Source organism: Drosophila willistoni (genome assembly GCF_018902025.1).
Source record: "Drosophila willistoni isolate 14030-0811.24 chromosome 2L unlocalized genomic scaffold, UCI_dwil_1.1 Seg168, whole genome shotgun sequence".
Lineage (NCBI taxonomy): Eukaryota > Metazoa > Arthropoda > Insecta > Diptera > Drosophilidae > Drosophila > Drosophila willistoni.
Genome location: NW_025814047.1, coordinates 7,428,636 through 7,443,166, shown reverse-complemented (window position 1 = coordinate 7,443,166; position 14,531 = coordinate 7,428,636). Strand labels below are relative to the sequence as shown.

General features: G+C 36.4%; 3 protein-coding genes across 3 annotated transcripts; all 3 read left to right on the top strand.

Moving 5' to 3' along the window:
* The first annotated feature begins 1,718 nt into the window (after positions 1-1,718).
* On the top strand, positions 1,719-2,846 carry LOC124459840 (leucine-rich repeat extensin-like protein 3). Its single transcript, XM_047009587.1, has 2 exons — positions 1,719-2,168; positions 2,514-2,846. Exons 1-2 carry the CDS (start codon positions 1,719-1,721, stop codon positions 2,844-2,846), a joined length of 783 nt encoding a protein of 260 aa, XP_046865543.1.
* A 2,043-nt stretch (positions 2,847-4,889) lies between these two features.
* LOC6652510 lies at positions 4,890-5,480 on the top strand. Its single transcript, XM_002074903.1, has one exon. It carries the CDS (start codon positions 4,890-4,892, stop codon positions 5,478-5,480), a length of 591 nt encoding a protein of 196 aa, XP_002074939.1.
* Positions 5,481-5,705: 225 nt separating this feature from the next.
* Positions 5,706-6,602, top strand: LOC6652511 (cell wall protein TIR4). The gene has a single exon (XM_002074904.1). The coding sequence runs from the start codon at positions 5,706-5,708 to the stop codon at positions 6,600-6,602; it is 897 nt and encodes a 298-aa protein (XP_002074940.1).
* The last annotated feature ends 7,929 nt before the right edge of the window (positions 6,603-14,531 follow it).

The window sequence follows — 14,531 nt, the reverse complement described above, 5'->3', positions numbered from 1 at the left end:
TTTTGTCGAATGCTCGATTTCAACTGATTGATCGATCCAATCACTTATGCTATTTATACCATTTCACTTCAAAAGAAGCATTTATCGTCTATTGAGTTATTACTTAAAGCCAAAAATGCAACAAAAAACGACACAATCCCATCCCATACATTAGTTTTTTCTTTCAAATATGTATATATCAGTTTATTTGATCCAAATGATAATGCTGGTCGAGCATTGACCCAATTTGATTTCATCAAAAACAAGATATATAAAAAAAAAACTACCTCGTCATCATCATCGTTATTATTATCATGATCAACTTACGCATTCATATGTAAATTAGCTAGAGCTATTAAGCTTGGCTTAGAACACGCCCTTTTAGTTGGTCTGTTACGTTTCTAACGGTTTAGTTGCCAAATTTATTCAGCCAAATCTTGACTTTGAAGCAAATTAACTCAGACAACTGGTTTTGAATGTTTCTGACTTAAACTAGAATTATTAAACTGATGTCGATCATTCAAGATTCATTCCAAGATTCCTCCAAGTTGACAATGAAATGTGACTTGAACCCACTGGGTCATTTGTCACATCAGAGAGATAAATCTGCAAGAGTTCAGCTCAGCTTATAAAAAGAGGTCAAACCGGTGAGCCTTTCATTCAGTATTCATTCGAAGGAGTCATCATCAACATCGTCAGCAAAATGTTGATTATTCTTGCATTTTTTCTCTTCCTAACTAATGGTATAAATTCCCAGATTTTGGACACTGGACGCTTCTATCGAATCTTTGGAAACCGAAATGTGGAAACGATTCCCAATATTGCCAACTTGGGTAACTTGAATATCTATGATCCTAATCAATATTTGAGTAATGATCGCACCCAAATTGACAAGCTACTCAGTTTAGTTAAGAATCTAACTATCTCGGGAAATACCACCACGGGAAACTTTCAAATCTTAAAACCATCGGGTGGGAATCAAAACGACGGAAGACCAATGTTAAAATTCTGGAGACAACTTTTCGGTAATGACTACAGCTCCAATTTTCCAACTATTATAGTAGGAAGTGGCCGATCAATGTATGATCAAAATAATCAGTGGTTTAGCCCATCACTCCAACCAGTCCAGTTGTCCAGAAGGCGATTGACTGCTCGAAAACCTCATCCAAAACGTTTTGTTTTGGTGAGAAATTTGACGCCAACTCAATTAAGGAATCTGCAAAGACTGAATGTGCCTGTCTATGAGGATATACGGAAGGTGAATCCCATAACCAGTTAATCGCTGGCCTTTTATTTATTAATAAATGCATATAAATATTTTACAGATTGAGCCCACCTGGCTAGAGAGTGTCTAATCTGGTATGCTAAAAGGCCTATCACGTGTCGACTATAAAACAAATTAGTGAACAAACTTCCCTGGAGGGGGGAGAACTGATATTCATTCACACTTTTGTCACTCGGTCATTTGAAATATGTGTATTTTTAGTATAACGATTATGCATGCCGAATAAAGATTCAATAATATCCACTAATAAGCCAAACCAATCGAAAATATTTCTGCCCATCTATGACCCCAACGCGATGTCAGTTTGACATTTCTGAGAGCATTTCTTGACCATGCCATGAATATGCGCATATGATTACAAGCATGTTGACTGGGTTAATTAACATATCCATAACGATAGAATCTATATAAATTGGGTGCAAGGTTCTTCTTTCATTCAGTTCGAAGTTGAGAAATGTTTCGATACGGTTCGCTTATGGCCTTGTGCCTGCTCTGCGTTCTTAGCCAGACGCAGGCGTTGAAAATTTTTGGCAGAGCTGCCATAATCAAAGATCAGGTCGATCAGATTGATCATCTGGATCAGTCAGATCAGTTGGATTCAATGGAAGACGATGATCCTGAGCCAGAGGGACGGATCTGGCAACTTGCAGCCGCACCTCCACCAGCACCAGCGCCTGCACCACCAGCGCCACCGCCATCTCCACATTTCTATCAACCCAACTATTTTGACGCTCTGAAACCAATAATTATAACTCAACAACCGGCACCACAACAACCTCAGCCGATTTTCTACCCACCGTCGCCACCACCACCACCACCACCACCACCACCACAGCATCAGCCATATTACCCGCCATATTTCCCCTATTTTTTCCAACCCCAGCAGCAGCAGCCTCAAATTATTGTAGTTTCACGACCATCTCATGATCATGATCATCATGATCATCATGATCATGGCCATCATCATCATCATAATGGAGGTGGTGGAGGTTTCGGAGGTCCCGGTGGCGGCTTTGGCGGTCTAGGTTTTGGGGCTTCTGCGCTTCCCGTTATCAACATTACTTATGCCCCTGTTGTGACTACCGCAAGTAAGTATTCTCGGTAATTTAAATTATACAGTTTTCTTCATAAATTATTTCCATCAGGTCGCAAGCTACAAGAAGAACCACAACTTCAGGACTTTATTGATGACTTACTCCGTTCTCAAAGCCAGCAAAGTCTATCTCAATCTCAACTTAATCTTCAACAGTTAGCCGCCCTTCACAATCAATCTCCACGTGGCTCATATGGCCTAACTAAGGGAATCTCTCAGGCACAGCCACAATCATATTACATGATGCCACGTCCAGTGCTCGCCTACGATTCCGATGAAGACTATGTGCCCCCAGTTAACCACAAGCGTCGGTCCAAGCCTAAGAAATCCACATATGTTGTCCAGAAGCGTCCCAAGAAGTCAAAGACCAAGTCCACCTTAGCCCAACAGGATGATGAGCTTGTCTATTTGGCTGTTCAGCCGGTAACAACTGTACCCAAAGTTGAAAATATCAAGCCAATGGAGGAAATAATCTCCAAAACTATGTAATTGAAAGTCAAAATAAAGAGAAATTATCGAAAACTATAATAATTATTTTCTTATTTGAATTATTTAAAATATCCCTTGCTTAAAGGTCGCCACAAACAAAATCAAAAATAAACAAAAACTGGAAGAAATACAAATTTTCAAGTCTCGCAGAGTTAAAAAAAAAATACTACAAATTTATTCATTCTCATTAGACAAATAATAGAATAGGTGGGGACTCATAACAAAAAGGTCATTATTTATTTAAAATCTAAATATGGTTTTGATATGATCATTAAAAATAATTTTGTAGGTACTTACAAAATTATTTCCTTAATTTTTAAGGCATTTTCAAGAGCCTTAAGATTGGATCTGTTACTGCTTGAAATAGTATCACAAGCAAATCTTAAACATTTATTCAATTACTTCCAAGAAAGTCTCAAAACATTATATGGAGAGAATTATTTTAGGAAATTTTCAAATGTTGACGTTTTAAAGGTCTTTCTTTAGAGAATTTGCGGAAAATTGCATAAAATTATTACGACCTAATTAATAAATATGGTTTATAATATGCATTCATTAAGTATGCAATCCTAGAAAGTTCAATTTGAATAATCTAGACGTTAAGCACACGTTGAAGTCATTTGATACACTTCCAAAAAGAGAATAGATACTATGACCTTGCTTATGACCACGAAAACCACAAGACCTCTTTAATAAGATTAATCCCATATTCATAGCCGCATTATTTTCGACCAACTCGTGGAGAGCATGTGGGATTCGGCTTAGGTGAAAGTGTTTACCAAATTCGGTCTATCAGTTTGGGGTATAAAAGGTCAGGAATTGAATTCATGCAGACTCAGTTAGAAAGAAGAAAGAAAGTAGAATTCATGTAGACTCAGTTAGAAAGAAGATGTTGAATTATCGACTTGTGTTGGCATTCGTGTGCCTCGGAAGTGCTTCTGGATTAGCTGAGAATCCGCAGTTGGCACTGGAGATGGAAAAAGCCGAGAATAATCATGTTCTCGTGGAATTGCCGGCCATAAACTTTACTCGGCTCTACAACGAAGTGCCGCTAATGAAACTAAGTCGACTCTACAGCGAGATACCATCATTGAACTTTACCAAAATCTACAGTAGGTTCTTCAGTGGTGGATCCAATTCGACAGCAAAAGCTACGACAACAACCACTGTTAAGCCAGACATAGTCGAAGAACCACATACTATGGATATCGCTCCACCAAATTTGTTGTACCAACTGACGCCGATTCTACCACCAAACCCATATTCTGGAGTTGCAAATACCAATCTGATGCCCCTCAATGCGATCCTTGGCTATGCGCCACAAGGCCGTAGCAATCAGCTAGTGAATCTGCAAGTTCCCTATCCCAAGCCCAGAATTTCTTTAATGGTCGCAGCTATGGCAATGGCTACAACTACGCCTATCCAAACTATGTGCCAGTCTACGGAGCAGGAATGGGACTACAAGTGCTGTCGCCACCTTTCACTCCTTTGGCCAATTTGTATGACTACACAAATCAAAATTCACCATTTGTACAGCAGGGCTATCCCGAAAATGGCTATCAACTTGTGAATGGATTGCCGCAAAATTTAGAGCCCTATCTTCAATGGTTGCAGTCCCAGAATCAGTTACAGTCACAGGAAACCGATCAGAATGCAGATCATTTCGACTATTATTGGGCACCTGACGACTATTCCTCGGAGTTCTCATCTCATTTCGGTCGTCAACTAGAGGAAATGCCAACAAAAACGAAGCAAAAGACCAAGAGGAGAAGATCGCGACGACCAACCAGAACTCAGCTGAGAAGGCGCTCCAAGAAACGCCAGAAGCAACAACAACAGGGCCGCTCCAAACGCTTTAATTATTAATTAGTTAGTTCATAAAATAAATATAAACACAAACATCAATAGAAAAGAAAACAGAAAAAAGAAATTCACAGACGATTTCACTAATGATATGATCAATCGACAACAAATTAACATATGCAAATTTAAAGTAGAGCGAACCTTTTATTTATCGCCAGCGATCTTTGCATGTAGTCCGCCATGAGATCTCATCTGCTACGCTTCTTTCTGGGTTGGTTGAGTGTGGGTGCACTAGCTCTGGTGATGGAAAAGGAGCGAACTGCCCCCTTACCATGGCTCTATTGGCTAGCCTACCCGGCGGCCGTGCAACAAGTTGGAGCTCCTCTACCTGGCATACCAATAAGACGACCCCAGCGGGAAGAACTCACCACATCGACAACCACTTCTAGACCTCTACAAGATGCAATGGATACAATAGATAACTCTTTTATTCGCGAGCAATTCCTGCAGGGAATTCTACAGGGATTGCAGCAGTCGGCGGGTCCCACCATTCAACCAGAGGTATTGGCTGACTTTCTCTCTCAGGCCACTGCCACCACCACGACATCGACGACGGAGAAAAGTATTATTGAGAAAGATGCCCATGAAAATGAGAATGATAACGATGATGACTACGATTACATTGACTTTAAGAACGGATCACGCATCAAGTACGACCTCGATGAAGGGGAGTCCCATAAGCTGTTTGCTCCAACCACAAAGCCTCCTGCAGTTCGTCCTCAACCCAATCCAGTTTACTATTTCTATAGACCCTACTACCACTACTACTAACAGTAAGAGAAAGTTTCTGTAACTGAAGCAGCTGCTAAGTATCTCAGATTTAAATCTAGGCTTTGCCTTACCAATAAATATGTTAATTTTATTACTTTTATATGTTTAAATGGATTCTCAGAATAAAACTTTTTGTGACATCTGAGTATAAAAGCTTTCATAGATCAATCGACTCATTTAGTTTAGATTTGGACATACAGCTGTTGAAATCGATTTACATCAAAAATGTTAATTAAACCATTGTGTCTTGTTATTTGTTTAGTCGCTTCAGTTCGCGGACAAACAAGTTTCAGTATTCCGATTCCCAATTTTCTTGCGGGATTCTTTGGAGGAGGGACAGCAGCTACATCAAGCGCAAACGCGGCAGCAGGCAGCGGCACAGGATCGGGAACCGGAACGGGATCAAGTTCATCTAATAACAATAATTTAGACGATTACATCGCCCAAAGTCTGTATTACAGCAGCGGACTTCAGTACATCGACGCACTACGGCAGCAACGGGAGCAGAACTATTTAAATTACCTCTTGGCATTGACACTTGCCAATGGTCAATTTACCACACCAGCTCCAACATCTTCGACGACATCAACAGCTGTAACGCCAACGACCTCCACCGCTATTCCCACAACGACTGGACCATCGACCACATCAACCGCCGTTGCACCCACTGCATCTGACACCACATCAACCGCAGTGGCACCCACCGCTTCCGACACCACTTCAACCGCTGTGGCACCCACCGCATCTGACAACACATCGACTGCTGTGGCACCCGCTGGCGGTGACACCACTTCAACCGCTGTGGCACCAGCTGGCGGTGATACTACATCAACCGCTGTAGCACCTGCTGGCGGTGACACCACATCGACTGCTGTGGCACCTTCTGACTCGGACGGTACATCAACCGCTGTGGCACCGGCTAGGTTTGGATCATATGCGTCCGACTTTACCACATCCAAGCCCCTTCATTATGATCAAAATCAGTTTTACTATTGGAACGGCCAGAACCTGATGAAACAAGGCATTCCTCCGGCAGGTTCCTACATCTACATACCATACGATCCTCTTGGCCAATTCCAAGCACAGCTTAGAGCTAATTATCGTAATATACCAAGGAAATAGGAACAAAACCATTGAAGGCACACATATTTTTAATAAAAAACGATAATAAATTCCATAAAAGAATTAGACTTTAAACTGTTTTATTAAAGTGGATTGAAAAAGTAGTTAGGGGTTTGAACAACCAATTAAAATTTATTCTCTAATCTCCAAATTCTGAAACTTTTCTCCGACCATAGTTAACTAAACTGATCTTCTCAGTCGGAGGAATATGCAACTCAAAAATTTATTTTCAGTAATTGATTACAATAAAACTTAAGTTAAGTTAACTTAGTAAGAGTATGCTACACTACAGTGGTGGCAAAGTTTTAGAGTTTTTCATCTCCTAATTATGAGCGACTAAGCAACCACAAGAACAACTTACCGATTAACCGGTTGGACAACGGCTTACATACCAGAAGGCTTAAGCGAATCCACTCGACCTTCCTTTTCGGCTGAACTGAGCAGCCCCTAAGCTCCCAACACTCTCATGGTCTTAACTAGTCCGTAGTAATTGTCTTCCAAATGTTAATGTCCTATCAAATTTATTAATTGATTTTTGTATTATCACATATAGTATTCCTCCCTTATGTTAATGCATAATCAAATTTATTAATTGCCACCGGACAGATCTTAATATATATATATATTTTTTACAAAAGGTTTTTCCAACCTTTTGAAACAAAATTTGGAAATGATAAAATTATTATTTTCATAATTGTTTTCAGTATAGAAGATTTCTAAATAAACCAAAGTATTTTTTACAAGCACTAGCTACTTCCATCGGCTTACCGGATCCTCTGACTGGTCCAGACGTCAAACATTTTGAAAGATTCTTCCTTTTTAAGAGTTACCCAAAACCAATATTTTATTTTAATAGGGTATCTGTTGGTTAATTTCTCGGCCATATAATAATCTTATATGCTACGAGAGAGTGTAATTCAAAGTAGAATGTAAAGGGAAACGCAAGAAGAGAGCCAACAGTGATGCTAGATTGAACTCTCTTTGAGCTTGCGATATATCGATAGTTTAGCTATTTAACCCAATGGTTATTATTTCAGAATAATTAGATTAATGAATTTAAATTTAGGAGTTCTTCTCCAACAGTATCGTTTGGGGGTATCAGTAGTATTATAAAGCTTTTACTTAGAAGACAGTTACGTTAGATTTTTAATCTGTTCTCTTTCAAAAAGTTTTAGACTTTCTTCAAATATTTATGTAAGCAAAATGGATAATGATTTTGGAACTAGATTTTAAATATTCTTGATTTAGCCTAGTTATGTATGTATATGTGGTTTTCTGAAGTTGTTTTTAGCCATTTTAAACTCAAAAATTTACGCAATTATTTGCACAGTGTTATTATTCAATAAGTACCTATATATTATATTATATGTTTTATCCGTTTTTGGTCCTTGTTTTAAAAATCCACTTTGTTCATAAAAAATTGATTTCAGTCATGCTGAAATCCTATAGTTGTGGGTTGCAAATGATAGTCAAACAAAAATCCTAGCTGCTTTTTGTAGAAGAAAGTTGGAAAATAAAGCTTATGATGTGTAGAATAGTTTATAAAATAAAGGATTTTTTAGAGGATGTTAGCATTATTTAGTAGAGGTAATTTAAATTACTGATTTTACCTTGGAACCTAGAATTTAGGATTGAAATTTGGACAAGCGGCAAGCGGCAATGGGAAAGCTGAGTTCACAAAATAAACGAAAAGCAATATTAGTAACAAAATTCAAAATAAATTTAATAATACATAAAACAACTTATGAAAAATTAGACGACCTTCAGGATTGTAATTTTATTTAATAAACTATTATGCCTTCAGTTTTATATTACAAAAATGTAATGCATAAGACTAGGGATAAATATTTATTAGTCTGATCATATCCTACGCTACTACTATGTTGGATGGGCATTTTACTTTAATATAAAGCCAGAAAAATATAAAAATAATAGAAACCTCCATGAACAATGTTTCACAATGATTTCACAAAGAAACAAAAATGCCTAAAAGTATGCACAAAATTTACATTGAATATTATTTTGAGTGGAGACGTGTAACCGATTGATCTAAAATAGAGTTTATAAACAAAAAACTCGTTGTGTATCAAAATATAAAGTATACAGTGTACATGTTTCGATACTGTGACTTTGAATGGCTCTAAAACCCAGGAAAATGCATTAATCGAATCCAAATTTTTAACAAAAATCCATTAATAATATATAAAACGAAAAACAAAAACCAAAATTATAAACGCCATTCGAAAATCAAAGTTTTCTGAAGATGCAGCGCCAGGCTCAAAGGCCAGATCTAGATCCGATCGAAAACCTATGGGCTCTACTAAAGAAGCAACTGACGCGCTACGATAATCCGCCCAGGCCAATGGAATAGCTTTGGAGTCGAGTCCAAGCGGAATGGAGCACTCTATCGCATTGATAGAAAAATTGGTGAAGAGTATGCCCAGAAGCAATAATAGCGTGATTAAAGGCAAAGCCCTTTGAACTAATTGTAAGTATTAAAAAAATTCCTTAATTTAAAAGTTTTGTGATACGAACAAAAGTGGATACATGCTCATTTTTAAGTTTGTTATGGATAATTCAAGCTAAGGAGGATTCTTTGTTTTTCGTTTTATATATTATTAGTGGATTAGTGGATCGACTAATGCATTTTTGTGGGTTTTACAGCCACTTAAAGTCACAGCATCGAAACATGCTTTCCACTGTATATATTTTCGGACTATATCAGAGCAGAGCTACAATTGAAATGATGGATCATAAATAGTATTATAGATCAGCAATTGATTTATTTTACATGTCGAATATTGAAAGGAAAATAAGATGAACTGTAAGTTGGATTCACTCATGGCAAGGTCAGTTCATCCGACAGAAGCCTTCAATATTTTAGTGCATGTGTCTGGTTTAGTTCTTTTCTGTGGCAGTTGGCAGAGGCTTTTTTCTTTTTGATGCCTTTTTTGTGTCATTCTGTTGGCCTTCTTGGGCTGTCAATAACCATTGTGGCGGTGCTCATACATTGCTTTTGTCTAGAAAAATAGCAAATTGGTTCAGTGGATTAGGGTATGGCGTTGTTTGGACAACTGTGTGTGGGTGTGTGGCCTGTCATTGTGTTTGGTAAACGCGCCGGTCCATGATTTTGACAGCGACAGAAAATGGCGAACCACTCAGAGATAAGTTTTTCTAGATGCAGACCATATGTACATAGATACATACACACATACATACATACAGGGTCCATTCTTTAAGCGTCAAAGTAAAAAATAATTGGGCATTTTGTTTTTGCCCGTCTAACCATCCGTCCGTGTGTCCATCTATCAAAATCTATCGAAATCTCGCTCGTGTGCACAATAAGACCAGCAACCAGTCCAGTCAACCAATCGAGCATCCAACCAACCTACTAAACAACCAGCCAACCAACCAACTGACTTTGTCTTTAAAAAGGACTACGGCAATCTCGACGAAAACGGATATTGTTGTTGGTTGAGAGGAATGGGTATGGGTATGGGTATGGGATTGGGAGGGAATAACCGCAGTTTGCTTTACGCTCCATTCCATTTACACAATTCACACTCAGCCGTGTTAATCCACACTAATTTGTTGGCCATAATTCACTTCCAGGCTAGGGCCGAAGCTGTTTCAAGTTCTGGGATTCGGCTCTGCCTCCCCGTATCCTCTGTGCCTCAACTCAGGCCTTCAGTCCTTGCCCAATCAGTTTGTTTCGTCTTGCTTCCTTTTGCGTTTTCATTTTCAATGTGATGAATATCATGGAAATTATCCTTTTTAATTGACAGCTGTTATGTGGATTTGGCCAGGAAAAAAGGCAGACCAAGACCAGATACCAGGATACAGGCCTCATACTCAGCATTAAACCCTGATTACGCGCCAAATTTATTTATTTTTTTTCTGTTTTTGGTAGCTCAAATAAAATATGACCAAACGCACAAGGACTTACAAATGAGTCGTGGGACGACTGGGAAGGGGGACGAGTGGGGTAGGTTTTTATGGTCGTAACTTCTTGTTACTCAACCAGGGTCCAGATATATAATTATATATGTATGTGGACCTAAAAACCTAAGCAAATATCCTTCCAAGAGCATTAGGCTGGCCATTCCTCTTTTCGTTTTGCTGAATTCTTTTTCTCTGTTTGTGCTTAAAGCGATACTATCGCAGCATAATGAAGGACCGCATAAATAAACTCCGAGCAGGAACTCGGCAAAGACAATGAGGAAGACGCCGCCAACGAGGAGGAGGACGCCAGCGACGACGACGACGACGACGACGACAACTAAGCCGTGCGGCCTTACGTGCGCAGGATTTAATCGATGGACTTAGTTTATTGTTTTCAAATTGAAATTGCAAATTCAAAACGCGATGTCCTGCCCCCAACCTACGACTTCCTCCGGCCAGCCCTTAAGCCAATAAATTTCTGTCTCTTCAGCGGGAAGAAGAAAATTTAATTTCATAAATATTTCAAATTTCCGTAAATTAAATTTGCGAATCAGAGAATCCACTTTCAAGTTGTTCGTTATAACAAAATTAACCAACAGTTAAGTCTTAACTGGAACATTTGGATTAATAAAGCCATGTAGAATATCGAAATGTTAGCCAAACTTTTTGGTTTTTGTTTTATGGTGTCTGCTTTATGCCCTCTTTTGGCCTCCTCTCTTTCCCTTTCTCGCCATCGTTCTCTTTGTCTCTTTTCTTTTTTACATTTTGCTATAAAAAAAAAGAAACGAAGCGAAGTTTCCTGCGTAACAAAATATTTTCCTACAAATTTTCTAAACACCAAAAAAGAAAAGTAACTGGAAGGGAAAACTTTTCCTATTAAATGAAAATAGAAATTGCTCTGCTCTGCCGACAACAACAACAACAACAGCAGTAACAACGAAAATCGTTACATTTTTTTGTTGCTTTTTAGGATTTATTCCAGTAACCAAACAACAAACATGTTTCAGCTACATCATCAACAACGAACACGTGTTTCCAAACTAAATATTCTCAAAATTTCCTTTAATGCATTATTTATAAAGTCAACAAGTTGCTTCTTAATCATTAACTGATCTAACTAAATTTATCCATATACTTGCCATTCTTATTACAGGATGAAACGTCATCGAAAAATGGATTATTGCATATTATATGATTAATCATGCCATCAGTGCCGGATTAGACACATAGCAGGATTAGCTATCTTAGGCTCTTTCAAAGCTCCATTTAAATTTTTTTAAAGTCTAAAATGTTTGATTATCGTTTATTTATTGAAAGCTATTTTGAAAATGATATATATGTATTTTTAATGCTCTTTAATTGAATTGCAATTAATAAATTAATTATTGCAATATTAGTCACGCAAATTATCAAAGTTAGTTTTAAAGAGAGATAAAAATACCAAAGAACAGCAAAGTATTCCAATAAATTTTAATTTCTTGAAGCTCTAATTTAGTCAATTCTAGTAATACTAGAATGATGTCTTTCAATTTGCATGAATATCTTAATATAATGAATATCCAATTTTCAAAAATCAAGTCGAAATTAATAACATTTTTCAAATAATTTAGGTCGAACGAAGAGGAAACCAAAACAAATAATTTTAATTTTGATAAATGCATATAGATAAGCCCAAATAGACATGCAGAAAGTCCAAATCTGCAGAAATAACACAGATTAAAATAAAAGAAGAAATAAGGCAGATTAAACAAACATTTACAGTCCCTTGCCAAATTATTAGACTCATGCCTAAAAATGAAGTTTTTCTGGCTTATAACACGTCAGTAGACATTAACAAAGCTATTTCAACATGAAACATTAAAATTTATTATAAATACAGAAAATGTCACATAGAAAATTAAAAATTTACATGAAAATGAAGTCTATGAAATCGCTATTGAAACACTTTAAATTGTTAAAGTTAACTGTGAAACTGAAACTCTGTTTTTAAGGTTAAATGTCTTTTTCGCGATAATCGATGTAAGCAATCGATTACCAATGTGATCAGAGTTGCCAAAACGACAAAAGTGCCCGCGATATTCAAAAACTCAAGATCTACAAACAAGGTAAAGTAAAAGTAGATAGTAAAAGTAGAGCAGCATGATTCTAATAATATGACAAGGAACTGTATGTTTGTAGATTTCTCAAAAACCATTATCCTTCCGAATCTGTAAATTTGTCAGTTTTTGACCGATTTGCATTCATTTTATAACTGCATATTGCAAAACGATCTTCTTAAAATCGCCATTCTGACTTAAACGGGCCCTGAGTGTCATCACTACAGATAGATAACTAAAATCTTACTGAGTTTTTTAGTGCGACTTATTTGAGGGTAAACATATTGAGACGATCATACTCAATAGAGGAGAATGCCATAAACCTTTATCAATATTTCAAGTTAACAACAGGCAGACAAAAGGAATCCTTGCTCCGTTATGGATAAACATTTATTTCTTGGTTCTCAGGTAGATATACCCAAATAGGTGTATATATAAAAGTCGAACTCTAAATAATTTAATAAGTAAATATTTTAAACAGGATTTTGACACAAATATTTTCTACTTGTGTTGCTTGTATTAACTAACAATTTAATTTAATTTAATATCTTTGCTTATATGATTCTCAAGCTTAAAAGTCGAGCATCTAATTTATTTCTTGACGTTTCTCAGAATAACTGTGTCTAACAATCAGTTGACTTATGTTCGAGTTATAGTTTCTGATCTACCAGTTTCTATAGTTTACTCATTGACTTATTGCTCATAAATTTTAAATTTTACGACTCTTTTTAATAATACTTATGTAAATAAAGTTTTTTGTTTAAATGTTATGATCTACCATTTTAAATTTTGCTATTGAATTCTATAAAAAATTGTTAGCTTACAAGAAGTATTAAGCGGTATTGAGTATGGTCATCTCAATATGAATATAATCAAAAGAGTTTAAAAGGAATTTTTTGTTTTTGCTTTTGGTCATCCAAATTGATATTGCACTGATATCTTGCCCTTCTTCCAATTTTTTTTTTATTTTCTCTTCTCATTCAATTAGTACGTGAACATTAAAATATTGAAATAAATTTTCCTGTGATATTGAGTCAGTTAATCTCATTTGTATCCACCAGGAAATACTTATATACAACAATAACTGGTGCGAAAAACTATAGCTAATTGGAACATTATCCTTTTCGGCTCCGTTGCTCTGATAATAATCTTTTTTTCTTGTATTCAGTACAAAGTTTTAAGTTTCATCTTTATATACCAAATACTTTTGCAAATAAAATTAGTTAACTGCTTTTAGTTAATCTATTTGTTAGTTTTTTGTTATCAATTACCGCACTAGTCAATTAAATCGAAAAGACTTAAAACTTCTTGTAAGCTAACAATTTTTTATAGAATTCAATAGCAAAATTTAAAATGGTAGATAATAACATTTAAACATAAAACTTTATTTACATAAATATTATTAAAAAGAGTCGTAAAATTTAAAATTTATGAGCAATAAAGAGTAAAAGCTAATCATGATGAGTAAGTCAATGAGTAAACTATAGAAACTGGTAGATCAGAAACTATGACTCGAATATAGGTCAACTGATTGTTAGATACAGTTATTCTGAGAGTTGTCAAGAAATAAATAAGATGCTCTACTTTTGAGCTTGAGAATCATATAAGCAAAGACATTAAGTTAAATTAAATTGTTAGTTAATACAAGCAACAAAAATAGAAAATATTTGTGTCAAAGGCCTGTTTAAACTATTTACTTATTAAATTATTTAGAGTTCGAATGACTTATACACCTATGTATTTGGGTATATCTACCTGAGAACCAAGAAATGTTTATCCATAACGGAGCAAGGATTCCTTTTGTCTGCCTGTTGTTAACTTGAAATATTGATAAAGGTTTATGGCATTCTCCTCTAATTGAAGGCTCTACAACCCATGATGCACCTTTTGT

Excerpts from the sequence above, each read along its gene's own strand:
- LOC124459840 (XM_047009587.1), top strand. The coding sequence starts at position 1,719 with ATGTTTCGATACGGTTCGCTTATGGCCTTGTGCCTGCTCTGCGTTCTT. Across the intron at positions 2,169-2,513 it reads AGCAGCAGCCTCAAATTATT|TTAGCCGCCCTTCACAATCA; the intron begins GTAGTTTCACGA and ends AATCTTCAACAG.
- LOC6652511 (XM_002074904.1), top strand. The coding sequence starts at position 5,706 with ATGTTAATTAAACCATTGTGTCTTGTTATTTGTTTAGTCGCTTCAGTT.
- LOC6652510 (XM_002074903.1), top strand. The coding sequence starts at position 4,890 with ATGAGATCTCATCTGCTACGCTTCTTTCTGGGTTGGTTGAGTGTGGGT.